General features: G+C 35.7%; 2 protein-coding genes across 2 annotated transcripts; one reads left to right on the top strand and one right to left on the bottom strand.

Moving 5' to 3' along the window:
- The first annotated feature begins 4,891 nt into the window (after positions 1 to 4,891).
- Positions 4,892 to 7,924, top strand: LOC101290983 (heparan-alpha-glucosaminide N-acetyltransferase-like). Its single transcript, XM_004306212.1, has 13 exons — positions 4,892 to 5,161; positions 5,310 to 5,447; positions 5,742 to 5,823; positions 5,957 to 6,033; positions 6,129 to 6,238; positions 6,350 to 6,461; positions 6,547 to 6,663; positions 6,824 to 6,915; positions 7,004 to 7,070; positions 7,175 to 7,256; positions 7,347 to 7,438; positions 7,534 to 7,677; positions 7,778 to 7,924. Exons 1-13 carry the CDS (start codon positions 4,892 to 4,894, stop codon positions 7,922 to 7,924), a joined length of 1,530 nt encoding a protein of 509 aa, XP_004306260.1.
- A 1,823-nt stretch (positions 7,925 to 9,747) lies between these two features.
- Positions 9,748 to 12,984, bottom strand: LOC101301029. Its single transcript, XM_004304425.1, has 6 exons — positions 12,571 to 12,984; positions 12,159 to 12,377; positions 11,806 to 11,911; positions 10,898 to 11,234; positions 10,527 to 10,811; positions 9,748 to 10,317 (listed from the first exon to the last, which is right to left on the bottom strand). Exons 1-6 carry the CDS (start codon positions 12,722 to 12,724, stop codon positions 10,180 to 10,182), a joined length of 1,239 nt encoding a protein of 412 aa, XP_004304473.1. The 5' UTR covers positions 12,725 to 12,984; the 3' UTR covers positions 9,748 to 10,179.
- Between the last annotated feature and the right edge of the window lie 3,518 nt (positions 12,985 to 16,502).

Here is a 16,502-nt window from a genome sequence, read left to right as displayed (position 1 = left end):
CTCTGGGGTAACCCCCCCCCCCCCCCCCCCCCCCCACCTGTGTAAGGTGGTCCCGGAAGCAGTCAAATAATTATAGGTTGTGGATTTGTCCCTTCCTCCTTGTGTACTCAGTGGCTTGTTACTTGTCATGTTTGCTACCACGAAGATTGATCATATATAGCACTTCAATCCTATGGTCTTCAGCATAAAGATTGCTTAGTGTCTACTAGGTAAGTCTTCTAGGTAGTTTCGTAAGATAGCCCCCGCGGACAGATCATGTTCATATTGCATGTTGTACTTACTCTCAAATTGTGATCAATAAAAATTAACATCATTGGATGAAAAAAAACTACATAACCCCTATTTAACCAAAATGTTAGGCTTAAAAGTAAATGCAATGGCCATTTAATTGAGATGATTAATATAAAAGTTACGGTAAGAAAAAATATATATATATTAAAATTTTTATGATATTCTCTATAATGTCATGGAATAAAAATAAAAATAAAAATATTTTCTAGTCTTGGCCTGTCAATTAAATATCATGGAATAAAAAAAATTAATTTTTCAATAAGTCATATTTATTTATTTAGTTACAATAATTAAAATCTTTAAAACGTTTTTTTTAATTCTATAAACAGGCACGGCTACATGACAACATTCTCGCATTTCATACAGGTGGAAACTGATGTCTAGTCACAGTGACCCAAAGTGACCTAGGTCACTCCAGGAATCTAACCCAACTAGTGAACTTGCTCTCACAAATGTCATTATGTTACAACATTGACATTTTTCCAAACTGAACATTAGTAGATGTTTGTCATGTGGCATCTTATTCTCAGTGTGATTAATAGCTGACACTTTTCGTTATTCAAAAAAATAGTTAACTCTTGAGTCTTAGACTTTTTTTTTTTTTAGAAAAGGTCAATATAGTTGTCCTCAAGTCTTAATGAATGAAATTGCAGAATACAAAGCGGGGCACAAAGCTTAAACATCATATTACAAGGAGCATCAAGAGAACGTCCCGCAATATTAACATAAGTTTCTATTAAATATATGTATTCTAACAAAGATCAACTACCAAAGAGTGCGTAACTGGCTACTCTATGTTCTTTGACATAATAATAACATAACGTACGGAAAGATAACTCGAGCACGAAACATCATTACAAAAGACGTTATATTATCACTCGATAATAAATGTGTTGACACCATGTTTCACCCTACCAATAGAATGTTGCAATCATTTTATTACCACTTTTCTGACATACGAATACACAATTAATGTTCACAAGTGATGTTACCATGCAAAGAACTTTCTTAATTCGGAAAAAGGTCTTAAATTTGATGAATATTTCTGACTTTTAATTAATTGAACTTCCAAAAGCAATGGTCGACGGTTCAAGCAAAGCCCCCCCATCAAAACCAGCTGGTAGAGATTGAAATCATGAAAGGAAAGCTAACCAATAACATACTTAATATTCGATAGATCAGTTTGTGCCTTTGTGGTCCATTTGGAGCCTCACGGATTGAAATAAGATGAATACAGTCATCATATACTTAACAAAAGAAAACAAAGAAGCAGAAAGAAATCTCCAATAATTGCATGTATGACCTCATAAGCTGCATCATTCACCAAATAAGACGATCTTATGTTCAAAGAAAATGACATACGAAAAGGGTGTAATTCTCTTATTCTCAACACGTGCAATATACCATACAGTCGGTATGTATGTATTGTATCCTCCAAACCTAATTGAGCTGCGGGTTTCGCGAACCAAATAGTACAAACATGAAAAATGAGTTAGAATTATTTTGAAATGTGTAAGGTGGTATTTCTTATACATGTTAATTTCCTCATTTTTGTATAGTTGATTTGTTCTTTACCATTTTCTTCTTGCTTTTGTTTTGCAATTCAATTTTCTGAATTAGTATTAGTTAATCAATAACGTATTCTGCAATCATTCAAGAATTCATATATATATATATATATATATATATATATATATATATTATGTTCATTCTATTGATTAATGTCGGCCTCATCATAATTTTAAACAATCCAAAAATACTCATGTTTGTCTTTTCAAAGTTCAGATGCCAGTAGATATCTTATTATGAGTGATTCGTGTGATTCATATGCTAGCTCACTCGTTTTTCCATCATTTCACCGGTCATTTTCATCCGATTCAAGTTTTGTAACACAAAACCACTTCATCCTTTTTATTCTAGCATTCTCTTTATTGGGCACCTTATGTAAGTCAAATGTGAACGTTTCTTTCTTCTTAATTTTTGCCTGTTAGCATGCAGATCCATCCACATTTAAATGGATCGGACAAGCAACAAGCAAGAATACGTCACAATCGTATTCAGATGAGATTTGGATTGCACTCGATCAATTTGGAAGGATTTGACAATTCAATTACTCTTTTTCTTTTTCCTTACGGCCAAAAGATGAGTGAAAGAGAGTCGAGTAACCTCCCTATCACTCATAAATCTTTGGTTATCGACAATTCAGTAACAGTGGACCAGGCAAAAGATGACGGGTTTATGGCATCAAAATTTGACAATAATTGAACTTAACCAAGTATAAACGACAATTGTTGCATATGCATAAGAACAACCACCAATGGTATCTCAAACACCACACGAACAACCACCGATAGTGGCGGAGCTCGGAATGGTGTAACCGAAAAGGCAGTCGACACTGCTATCTGGTTAATTCATACTCTTACTCTTACGGAGCAAATATGAAAAGCTGGTGTTCGCTTGGAACATTGAACGAGCTACACTAATCAATGAAGGATAAGATAGTGCTGCATGTTTGCTCTTGATGAAGTCTTCAGGAGTACGTCCAGGACTTGATTACTTGAAGAGAAGTACTTGATTAAGTGAGTGGTACTGGAGATGAATGAAGAAGTCGCAATCTCTTCTAGTGAGGAATAAGGTGCCACAGTCTAGCTAGTATATATGGGGATTTTGTTTTGAGATTCATTTTAATTAATTCAGGGTCGATCATTTGTACTTTTATATTTTTATCAGCCTTATAGTTAGACATGGAACAATTACGTTATGTTCGAACCAGTTCATTTATATTTGACTAAAATTATCTCCGCTAGTGAAATGAATTTAGCGGAGACAACTTTGGTCCTTCCACTTCCATTTTTCAATATTGTTATTACTCATCAAACTAATTTTTCATAACAATCCGCTAACATTTTCATTTGTTTGTATGTTAATTGCTGCATGGCACCGTGCATGTCATGTACGTTAACAGCACAGTATAGAAAAGCTAGATAGGGCTCATCAGATTGAACCACTCCAGCAAATAACGAAAAATAGACAGAAAACAACCAAGTTAAAGAGTATGACTATGCGAAATGAAATTCGAAGTGCTCAAACAATGTGTAATTTTCATGTAGAATAATGAAATTAATCCTATGAAATAATATTTACACGAAATGTGTTTAGATCCATAAGTCACATTACTCGCATGTCAAATTGTCAATGCATTACATATAAACTCGATCAATTTAAATTCCATTTAATCCTAAATTGGGATGAATATATTCTCTGTGCGTGTGTGTGTGTGTGATCCAGGATCATTTCTGATACATTCGTATACTTATATGTATATGAAGTACTACGTATTGGCCGGCTTTGCATGGACCTAGCTTTCTAGTTTATTGACTTCAAATTTGATTTGGTATATTTATAGAACTTAAGAGAGTTTGATTTCAGGATCCTAAGCATAGATAGTCACCTTGGAGATTCAACAAAGTTTGGTTCCAATTTAAACAGAAAGCATGAGCTGGCCGGAATTCTGGAATATTTAGATTTTAGTATCAAGGTCCACGGTACAGTCCGGCCATTGTTTCCCCTATTTTAATTTATATATATAAAAAAAACCCTAGTATATCCCGATTATACATATAAAACTTGATTCTAGTGGACTAGCGGTCCAATATATTGTTAGAGTACTGTTCTTTGTTTATACAGAATTGTACAATTAGCTAGTTTCTGGGACTGAAATCAACTATTGTTTTGATGCCCGTATGAAACAATCACAAGACTCCGTTAGTGTAAGCTACTAATAAGTGGTTTATTCAATGTGAAATGTACACAAGATAACGAAAATATTTCTTATATTTCAAGAGTGTTCATCTATCTACTTAAGTAGATCAATTTGTTAATAAATATAGATCGGCTCCCTAAATCGATAGGCTAACTCTGACCTAATTCTTTTAAGTTGTAGGAAGCCAATCGATAAATTGTTATCAATTATCATAGACTTTTCTGAAACCTGTACATGTCAATTCATCTTTGTAGTATGTTTTAGCCTCAATGAAGTTGATTGAGCTAGGTTGAATACATTTATGAATGCATATATATATATTTACAGTTGAGGATTGCAGTCCGAGAACAAACAAATTAGGTTTCACAACACACTACGTGTACTAACTGGTTTACCCTAATTATATAATCTAATATGAAATGTGCCTGCTAATTAACTATCCATTTTGTCCGAGGATGAAGTTACATAAATATTGAAGCTGTTACAGGTAACGTACCCATCATACTATGGAATCCAGAGACCATATTTCTGTCTTTCTTGTCAAGTTCCTTGATTTGTCCGACTCGTTTGTTAATCGACAATGATCATCACCACCTAGATGTATTGATTTCTCTCTTTTTAACTATATATATGCCCCAATGCTTCCAGGCAAAGCCAACAAATTAAGCTGCCGGCCTCAGCTCTTCTTGTTCTATAGCCATTGTCTTGCTGAATCTTGCTCTTAATTCCTGCTTCCTCTCACAACTGCTGTTACTACTATAACTGAATATTAATTGCCAACTTATCCAATAAGTACTTCATTCAGTGCTGAGAGTAGAGAAGAGGGGCCTAAACATTATGGTGGAGAATGATGCTAAGAGGTTGGAAGAAGGGTTCGGACATAACCCAGTTCCTGAAGTCTATGAAGAAGACGAGCATAAGAAGGAAGTTTTGACCAGTAATAGTACTGGAGATGCAATTGACCGTGTGGACGAGAAGAAAGCCGTGTCGACGGAGCCCCGGGAGGTGGAGCAAGTCAAGGGTGCTGAGGAGGAACAACCACTGCAGGTTAAGCAGAAGAGCAAGAGGGTTGCTACTTTGGATGCATTCAGAGGCCTTACCATTGTGGTATGTTTATTACTGCTAATTAGAGATAGAGACAATACTCTATCTAGTTAAAACGGTTCTAATTAATTCACAGTAAAAATACGAACATGTCAGACTGTGTGATAGAGTGAAAAGTAATAGTAATTAAGCTGATGGTGTGTATTTGCAGGTCATGATTTTGGTGGATGATGCAGGGGGAGCATACGCGCGTATTGACCACTCGCCATGGAATGGATGCACCTTGGCTGACTTTGTCATGCCCTTCTTCCTCTTCATTGTTGGTGTTGCCATTGCCCTTGCTCTCAAGGTATATAGTACATTTCCTCTTTCAGTAATTTACATGGCTATAGGTAGAAATGGCAAATTTTTCTTATACTAGTTTGTCTTGACTTTTAATACAAGTCGTGTATGAAAATTACAAGTATGCTTAAAGAGTTAAAGGTTAGCATGGATTTACACGTCTTATTGACAATCATTCATTTTGTATATTTGTAGTACGTGGCGATGATTGAAGGAACGAAGTTAATTTTTTTCTGAATTATTGGTTTATATGCAAGTTAATACACATGTCAATTGTCATTGTTTTCATTTTTCTTTGCAGAGAATTCCAAAGACCAGTGATGCCGTCAAGAAGATTATTCTGAGAACAATAAAGCTTCTGTTTTGGGGAATCATTTTGCAAGGTAACTGGAAAATTCAGATATTGTCCTTCACTATCAAGGAAAAAGGAAAAGAAAATCAAGGAAAATGGTATTTACTAGTGAAGAAGTCTACTTAAGTTGTTTAACTAACTAGTAGTTTTGCATCAATTTTCAGGTGGATACTCTCAGGCCCCCGATACACTAGCATATGGAGTTGACATGAAAAAAATTAGATGGTTTGGCATTCTCCAGGTATGATTGATGTCCTGTCCCCTCTCTTTTATACTACTTCAATTTTTCCCATTCTAATTTGTGTGTGGATTTTTTGATTTGTTAATGGTAAACAGAGAATAGCATTGGTCTACTGTGTTGTTGCTCTAATAGAGACATTTACCACCAAACTCAGACCAACTGTTCTTAAATCTGGACCAGTCTCTATTTTCACAGCATATAAATGGCAGTGGTAAGTGATGATCGAAACGCATCAACCAATTCGTTTTATATACCCTTTTAAGTTCCCTGTCCAAGGATTTAAGGATTCACTATTAATTTGCTTCTTACAATCCAGGATTGGAGGATTTGTTGCCTTCTTGGTCTACATGATTACAACATTTTCGCTATACATTCCGGATTGGAGCTTTGTAAAACACTATGACGATGGATCAACCAAGAAATACTTGGTATGCTAATTTTGTTCAATAAATGATCAAGTATATGAAAGTTACACTATAACTGTTACGATATCTGGCAATGCTTTATTTTCAGGTTAAGTGTGGGATGAGAGGACATCTAGGACCTGCTTGCAATGCAGTCGGATACGTGGATCGACAGGTCTGGGGCATAAACCATCTCTACAACCAACCTGTATGGATCCGTTTGAAGGTTGGCTCTAACATTTTCATTCTGCTGCACTTAAAATAGAATCATTCTGCACTTTTTACGTATGACAGGATCCAGTGATCTATTTTGTGCAGAAAGACTTAAATTGGGAGAAAAAATAAGATTGCTGTTGATAAATATGATTTCTTGTGACAACTTGCAGGCATGCACACTTAGTTCTCCTAGCACTGGTCCATTGAGAAAGGGCGCTCCAAGTTGGTGCAGGGCTCCTTTTGAACCAGAAGGCCTTTTGAGGTATGCTTATTAACACCAGTGAATTGGAAAGTTAAAAGTTATAAGACAAGAGCCGGAGATAAATATCTGTTTGTTGCTTCTTTCTTAGTTCGATTTCAGCTATTCTTAGTGGCACAATCGGCATCCATTATGGGCACATTTTGATCCACTTCAAGGTTACTACTCGTTTCTCTAAAGCTTTCTAGTATTACTTTTTATTTATAATCAATTTGGAAACTTCAACAAGGATAATGAAGTCTGATTCTCAATTCTGATGCAGGGTCACGCAGAGAGGCTCAAACAATGGGTCTCAATGGGGCTTGTGTTAATGATCATAGCCATCATTCTACATTTTACAGATGGTGATATTCCTTGACCATCAAGCTATCTCTAATGAACCATCAGCCAATCTATGTTCTATAAGCCCTTACTATTTTCCTACTTTCTTGCAGCAATTCCAATCAATAAGCAACTCTACAGCTTCAGCTATGTTTGTTTCACAGCCGGTGCAGCTGGATTAGTTTTCTCTGGATTTTACTTACTGGTATAGAACAATTAGTCTATTCAACCTGTAGCTAGTAGTAGTCTACATTTTCACTTCTTGTTGACTTAATGACCATATCTTTTATTTGCAAACAGATTGATGTTTGGGGATATCGGACTCCATTCTTATTCCTGGAGTGGATAGGAATGAATGCAATGCTAGTGTTTGTGATGGCAGCTCAGGGAATCTTTGCAGGATTCGTAAATGGGTGGTACTATGAAACCCAAGACAAAACACTAGTAAGTAGTACAACCATATACATCAGATTTCAATTGCTTTGACATTAACTTCATGTAAACTTAATCTAATGAATCTTGGGACAAAATTCTACTCAAACAGGTGTACTGGATCCAGGAGCATGTCTTTAACAATGTATGGCACTCAGAGAGGCTAGGAACCCTCTTATATGTCATATTTGCTGAAATTACATTCTGGGCAGTAGTTTCTGGCATCTTGCACAAACTCGGAATATATTGGAAGCTGTAGAAACAAAAATTGTACAAGATTGTACACCCTTCACGGGCTATTTTCTGTTTGGTTTTCTTTTCTATTAATTTCTGTTTCTTTATTTGCTCATTAGTTAGGAAAAGTAGTATAATTTTCAAATTTTCTGTAAATATGTACTAGCTTTTATCTAAATTTATCCAGTGCTCGTATCTTTTAAGCAAAGTGGAATTTGACAGAATGAAATAGGATCCCATAAACCTATCTGTGCTAGTGAAAGCTGGGTAATTTTGTGACCTGAAACACCTTAAAGCATATGGGCTGGCAAACAAGACTAATATATAGCGATCACTGGGACTACAGAACACTAAAAAGTTAACAACAATTCAAAAGGCACTCACAAAGTTCAAAACAAATCTGAATCCAATATATATTGAAGAATGCAGTTCATTTGGTCTCTTGTTTGCCTCGTTCAAGCTCAGCTCGAAAAAAAAAGAGCCGAGATTAAACTCAAGTACTTGCTGGAATCATATTCTAGACTATACTGAATGTTCTGGAAGGCTGGAAGCTATAGAAGCAAAAGTTGAAAGAAGATAAAAACCAGACAGATATACTTGTGAAATACTTGTATACTTGTGAAATTCACTTATTCATTTCATACCCTTCATAATTCTTTTCAGATTGTTTTTCTATTTAATATTTTGATCTCTGATAAATTCTTCATTGGTTCTGTTATTTAATGTGCTTTAGCATTTACCTGAGTTTCCATTGAGTGTCACATAGTGCTCAGGTTGGACTGAGCACGATTAGAGTTCAAATGGCATTTGCACTTGCGGAAGTGGGGGAACTTTTTGACTAGAGGTACCTTACCTTTTACTAGCAAAGAATCCACCTTTCATAAAGACTATAGGAAGCAAGACCAGTAAACTAGACTATGTATGCTTCACCTTTGATGTGGACGATTTATGTGAGCTTTATATACGGCTTTTGTTTTGAGGTATTGTTTTCCGAATGAAAAATGGGATCGTCGAAGTTTTCCCTCACTTCTCAAAAGCTGAAAGAAAAAATCACGATAATAATGGCAACAAGAAGACAACTCAATACTGAGCTACGATGCTGAAATACAAGAAGAAATGAGTTCGAATCAGTCGAGAGAAAGACAGATAAAGACCTCAACGGTGTAGTACAGGTCCTTCTGTTCCCACAGTTTATACCCTCCCAGAAGTTGATAGTGAAACCATCTCAAAAAGACAATCACAAAGTTCATGACAGATACCAAAACAGCATTATAGGGTTTGGAAGTCACTTTTAGTCCATGTAAATTATTTGGCTTCCAAATCATGCGGCAAATAGATATTGCTACTATATTGGAATACAAAATACTTGACAAAAGATTCTACTAGTACATTTGAGGCAAGTTGAACTTTTCTATACAAATAGCAAGGCTAAGGCTATGTCAGCTCTGCATTAGAAGGATGAGGACAACCAGTGAAACATAGTTAACTCAAAGTTGTGAATAAAAATAAAAGACAGTGGTCTTTGCCACAGAAACTGGACCCAACTTACTTGGGGGAGCATCAATCTGTAACGAATATTTGTTGCTTGTGTTGGACTGAATCTTCAAAAAGCACTACAATTAACAGATTTAAAACAATATTCCATTTATGCACATGTTAATACTTTAAGAACAATGTCCAAGTTCATGTCCTAGACTTGAAATCGACATATTAAGTTTTAACTAGGAATAGAAGCAATTGTCTGGTAAGAGGCTAGACTTAACAATTACATATAGATGTCATCAATATAAAGAAGAGAGAAAGAGAGAGAGAAGACTAGAGTCACTAGACACTGAAGGAACTCCATTTGGAAATGCCGCAATGGCAAAAAGATTTCTATTATAATTCAGCAGTTTAGCCTACAGAGCTATATACAATATAGATAAGACTGCCTGGAAATGTTGAACTGCACGTTTGGTTCTAACTTCCACCAACCACATCACCAGAGGCATACTTAGAACTATAATAACATGAAAGAGATGGCATCATTATATATATCTACCTTTGTACAACAATTTGCAAGTGCCATGGGAACTGTACTTGTACTCTCCTTTTCCATGTCCTCATTACTGATTTCTTCTCATTCATACTATACAGAAGTTGTAATGTCGAACTATGCAACTGGTTGGGCCTTTTAACAATATATATTCCATCAACTGCATTTGGTGATGTGGTAGCACAGAGAGGTTAGCTGTACAGTCGCGTGCAGCGATCCAAGAGCAAAGGCTATGGCATTTGTTATCACTCCCAACCCATCAACATCTTCCATACTCCTTCCTCAATCTTGTTCCTTGGAACTGGCAATCCATCTCCTTCATCAAGCAAGACTCGATAGACTTCCCATTCCCGATCTTTAACTAAATGCCTTCCAATTTTAGCCTGCCAAACAATGAGAGAGCATTTAGCTAGATATAGAAGAAGATAAAAAGGACACTGATCCATGTAACAAAATGGCTGAAAGCAATGACCAGAAATAAAACTATAGTTTTCTCATGAAACTATAATAAGTTAATAACCCTTATTACCATTTGCATAGGGACTACATGAAAAGAATCAAACACTACAATATAAATATATAAGGTAATTACCGAAAATATGCCAGTGTTCGACATCTTGAGAGCAAGGGTTATATCATGAAAAACAAGAGGCCGGCCCTTCCCAGATAATTCCACAGGATTAGCAACCAGGAGCTCTGTATCAGGACCTTTGCTTACAACAGCTACTCTGAGAGGACGGAGTAGTTCCATCTGTAAACGAGATTTCAACGCATTCTGCTTGCTTGGATCAACCATCTTCTTTCCATCAGCTTGCACAATGAACAAGTCAATCTCGCAGTTTCTTCTTTGTTTCGAAGAGAAGCGGCCGTAAGAGATCTGGTTCATAATCACAATCACATGATTAGAAGGGTTCTGTAAGGATGAAATGTGATCTTTGTTATTGGAATGTCACATTAATTTACCTGTATATTATAATCCTTTAGAGTTCTCATTATATCATAAAGGAGGCCCTTGTGATCTTTGCACATGATCTGGACCAGCGTGTGGCCAGGACTGAGCGAATTATCCATATTTACGGAAACACAGCTAGAGGTGACTAGTCCACTTGGGAGTTCATCAGGCATTTCCAAATGAAACATGTCTTCCATAAGAACGGATGGGAGAAATGAAGACGACTGTGAACATGCAGTAATCTCAGGACCGACCATTTCAATATCACAACTTATCATGGCATTGCCCGTAGCAGCTTTTAAGTGGTCAGATACCTCGTCTTTTCTCTTATTTGTATGCAGAAGTTCCCTAACAAAAACACAATGTCAGAGTGTTAATCTCATATGTACCTGGTAGAATGCAAAATTTTGGGCGAGGCATATCTCAATTGTAACTTCCCTCTACTCAAATGTCTAAAGATGTTCCATGAAGAATAAAGAAATAAAATTTTTCGCTACAGAAAAAGATGAAAATTTGGCATAATTTGTCCTTCCATCACATTCTCTTCACATATAAAGTTTTGAGCACAAAACATTAACGAGGAAGACTTGAAGAGCAAGCAAAAGGATGCATCAAAATCTTCAAGTAGGCAAACGAAATGGTGATGGACACCAATCCGCATGAGATAGTGCAACACCAATCTGCAATTGATATAACCATTGGAATGGGACTGAGCCCGCGAACAGTTCACATTTGTGTGCAAGACATGCATATCAAACTTGTAGACAATCCTATGATTCCGTCTGAAGTTCCACTTATTGAAACTAGTCAACTTACGATTTCTTCTTGAGGACCTCATAGAAATTAGAAACAGCCAAAAAGAAGGCCAGAAATCACTCGATATGACGTTCAGCGGAATAAATAGAGAAATTGGTATTACCTGGTGTCTGTGACGAAAAACAGATCCATCACTTTCTCGTCGGGGGTGGTGGATACCTTGACTTTCTTTATGGTTAGCTCTAGTTCACATAGAACCCCAGTCACATCTGCACAATAATAACATCAATTAGTGGTTTGAGCAAACCCTCAACACACAGGTTCAGAGGTTCTAACGAGAATTCTTACTCTTATGAGACTACCCTAATATTGTTAGTTCACATTATCTTCTTGACTACTGTAGATTCATCAACAATTTCGAAGAATGAATTGCTCGTTCGAGAAAAGAGATTCATTTACAACTAAAGAAACGTGCAGATGCAAAAACAAGAATCAAATGCTAAAACCAAAAGTTACCATGTAAAATCCCTTTCCGATCATAACAACAGAACTTGAGAAGGAACACATCTGGAGTCTTTGGGGACTGCAATTCATGGCGGTAATAGGAAATCCCAGAAGCTGAAGAAAAAGAAGGACAAGTCTCCATTAACCTCTTCTTCAACAAACCCCACCTTGTTCCTGGGTTCCCAACCACCCAAAACACTAAGAAGCACCACTTCCCATCCGTTGATACATCTTCAAAACAAAAAGAACAGACACGTTAAACTTCAAGTACCCTTAACTTGTTTCCCAAATTCTTGGAAAAATCACAGAAGAATCTATATTTTAAAAGAAGCAGAGGAATCAAAATTGAACCTTTACATTCAAGTTTCCAATCTTTGCTACTTGAATTGAAAAGTAAAAAGAGAAGAATGATCAAAGGTCTCACCTCCTCTGACAATGCTAAGACCAAAGAAGAGAATGATGCGACACAAGTCACAGCCCAAGCCAGTTTTGTCTGGGCAATTTATGGTAATCACACTTGGGTCGCCTTCTTTCTCTGGCTCTGTGATGATTACGACGTCGTCATGTAAAATACCCATGTCTTCCTCTTCTTCTTCCTCTTCTTCTTCTTCTTCTTCCTCTGTTTCGGTTATTTACTTGCTTTTGTCTTTGAGAGCTGACCCTGCTGTCGGTGTTGTTTCAAAATAAAAAGAGCAGAAGATGAATAGAGAGTTGAGGGCTCTCTTCTTCTTCTCTCTGACTTGAGGAGTTTGAGCTTGTGATTCACTGCCTTGTTCTTCTTGTTGTCGTTGCTTTCTTTGTCGTTGGTTTTATCCTAGCTGGTTTCTCTTTCTTCTCTGTGATTCAAAAGGCTGAACGTCCTTGTGAATCTCGGAGGAGGAGACACGAGATTCTGGGTTACACAAAACTAGTCAAGGTGGGGTTGGCGGGTTTTAATGTGTAACACGTATTCCTTCTCGCACGAGTTTGCAAAAAGAAGTATAGGAATTCACCAATTTACTAAACACTCGACCAGAAAAATCTATGGATCGCTTGACAATGGTTCGTAAAAAGTGTTCCATGGTTTGCTAGAGTTATGCTTCTGTAATACTATGTAGAGTTATTAAGATTAGGATTAATTATCTGAACTATCATGTCATTTTTATTTTTATATCTAACTATTAAAAACTTACATTTTCATGCCCGAAGTTTATTCCGTTAGCATTTTGATACCCTGATCATTAACACCGTTAAATTTTGAGGGCATTTTCGTCATTTTAATAAATATATCATTTTTTACATTTAGTTTAACAAAATAATTTATTTTTTGAGATTATCAAATACAAATAAAAAAATTTAATTTAGCAAAACCAAATCCCTACACTCTTATATGTATATATATTTTTGGAGTTACATGTTAAGCAAAACAAATTAAAATAAATTAAAATATTTCTGGTCTGTACTTTCCCCTATTAGAGAAGGGCGGGGTTTGGAACCCTCAAGCAAGACATGATCCACATAATAAGACATCAAATTAAGATAAATTATATCGAGAAAATATCGAATATCGATTGAAATTTTATCAAATTTTATATAAACATATTTAATTTATTTTTGGTTAAATATACCGTGTTTATATAAAATATTATAAAATTTTCATCAATATTCGATATTCCATCCATGTTTAGAAATTTGTACCTTAGCTAAGGTAAAGATGTCCTTACGATTATCAATAGGAACATTTCTAGTGAGAACCCTTAAGTTGAGGACTAGTTGATTACTTTTCTGTTTATGATTTAAAAGATCCATTTTTCGATCACATTTTGACATCTCATCCGTTCAATTTTTAGGTCTATATGAGTAGATTATTTATACAAATTTTCAGCCAAATTGGTGTTTGTTAAGGTAACAAACTAGATCAAATTAAGGGACGAACCAAATATGTCAAATATGAACCGTTCAAGTTCATAATTGACATTTATGAACGTCTTAAAAATTTTCAATATGGCTGAAAATTTGCATAAATGATCTACTCATAAATACTTATAAACTAAAATGTCAAGATGTGGATATAAGATCAAAAAGTTGGATATGCCGAAAAGTCTTCAACTTAAAGGTCCTCATTAGAAGGGTTTTATATATATATATATGTCAAAAATAACAAAGCCATAATAATACCTAGCTAGTTACATTTCATGACAAATAATATTATCACATCCATGCGAGCTGATCTTCAGGCCAAAATGAAAAATGATTTAAAACTGTTAATTGATGGTTTTTATGAAATGAAAATACCCATTTCAATAAATCTAATAGACATGAACTCATTCCAATATAAGGTGTTCTTACTTGTGCCCAAATACACAAATCTTTATTAAATTCATAATAAAATAATATTTTTGAAACACTTTTACCCTTGTCTCTTATACACACTTAGAGAGAGAAAATAAAAGAGAGAGAAGACTTTGCCAGAGCCTTGCCGGAATTCAGTCGTCGGACTCCGGTCACCGGTCGTTGTCGATCCCTTCTCAAAAAATTAGGATAAATTAATCGTTCATGTGCTAAAAGACCACTTAAATGAGGCTTCTGATAATAACATCATATCTCATGTGTTGGGGTGATCATAAAAAGATATTAATGGATGTTTTGTGTCTTAACTCATATGATGAGGATGATATAACTCATAAGTTATTATCCTTCTTGTCAATATTTGAATTTAATAGTCGTATGTTTTATTTTAAATGTGCGTATATTACAAATTTTGTAGGTATAATTTTCCATGGTCAGTCGAACTAGGACGGCCACCGCCCTGCTCGTATAACTTTTGAATTTGAATATTTTCCAGCCTTAAACTGTTGAATTTCTTCTTTAATAATTTAGCTAAAATGTAGTTAAGTTTGCCTCGCTTTTAATACACGCTAAGAAATATAAATATTGTAAACTCATATATATATATATATAATTATAATTTATTCAATATACGAACCGGTAGGTGATAGGGTTCATCCAAGTGTCCAACACTATCCCATCCCTCAAAGAAAATGACTGATTTTTCTTATAAAATTTCCTTTGTAGTCAACTTGAAAACCCTATAAATATGAACATGAAATTGCCTTTTCTGATAATTTGCTTCCATGGCACTCCTTATCCAGAAAAGGAAAGCAAACCAGACACCATAGTGACGTGGCATCGACACGGTTCAATCTCATTGGATCTTGTTGGATTTAATATCGGCGCCACCTCGCAACACTTCCACTGACTCCGTTACGGAGAACTTGGAATCATCTCGCGATATATTGGCGCTGCGAGAAGTAGGACTCGGGCAGCGTGCGTGGGGTCATACGAGCGCACATGCGGAGCATCAGCCGCCGTCACGTGTCTTTTAATTTTGTGGACGGTCCAGTCACGTGCTTAGCTTAGCGGAGGCTTCAAGAAAGCTTCCGTTGTCTATTAGATCCACCATGGTTTTTCCCCCACTCACAGATTAGTTGCACGACTTGCACCTAATAATCACCTCATTTTCGTGATTGATCACTAATTTTTCTCAACTCTGCTTTGCTTTTCTTAAAGAAATTCGAACTTGAAACGTCTATTTAGAGAGCATGATTACGTTCATTTTAATTTCTATTGATTCTTTATTTTTGTGTTTTAGCTTTCGGCATTTTTTCACTGTATGGCGTCATTCCACACTCTTCAATGTAATGTGCGTGATAACATTATCAGTGATCTTTTACATATTACTGGTTTTAGAAGATCTTCTGCCCCAGCAACTCGTCAAGCCAATTTGGTGGCTCTCCGTTTAGAACTTTTTATTTCTTTTACATTTGTAACGTTTAATTTTATTTATGATGTAATTGCTAAGGAGTTTATTTCTAATTAATGAAGTTTGTCAGCTAGGTTCAAAAAAAAAAATTCATGATTATGTATTGACAACATCACAAAGACCTCAAGTTAATTAATTTCAAGGAAACAAAAGAAAGAAAAGGAAATGAAATCATGAAATTAAACAAAATGTGGACTACTTCCTTTTCCAATCGGTCCATATGAAACGGTAAAGAAGTAGAAGCATAAGAGGAATTATTACCTGTACCCGGAACAGGGCTGAGGTGGTGTTCCCAACCAATGAGCCCAAGACATGTGTACTTTTTTTTAACACATCACTCACCTCAGTTAAAATCCGAGAAAACGGTGTTACTAGTCTGCCATTGTAAATAAACCTTCTAGGTTCATATGAAAGCTCAGTTCTGTCCATTCTCCTTACACCCAAGTAGAACAAAGTTCCCACCAACAATTATATATTAATTCGTTCAATCTCATATTTCAAGTTTATGTTTTGGTTTACATTAATTCGTTCAATCTCATATGAGTTTCCCTTTC

The sequence above is a fragment of the Fragaria vesca genome, linkage group LG6 (assembly GCF_000184155.1).
Source record: "Fragaria vesca subsp. vesca linkage group LG6, FraVesHawaii_1.0, whole genome shotgun sequence".
NCBI lineage: Eukaryota > Viridiplantae > Streptophyta > Magnoliopsida > Rosales > Rosaceae > Fragaria > Fragaria vesca.
This window is presented reverse-complemented; position numbering and strand designations above follow the sequence as displayed.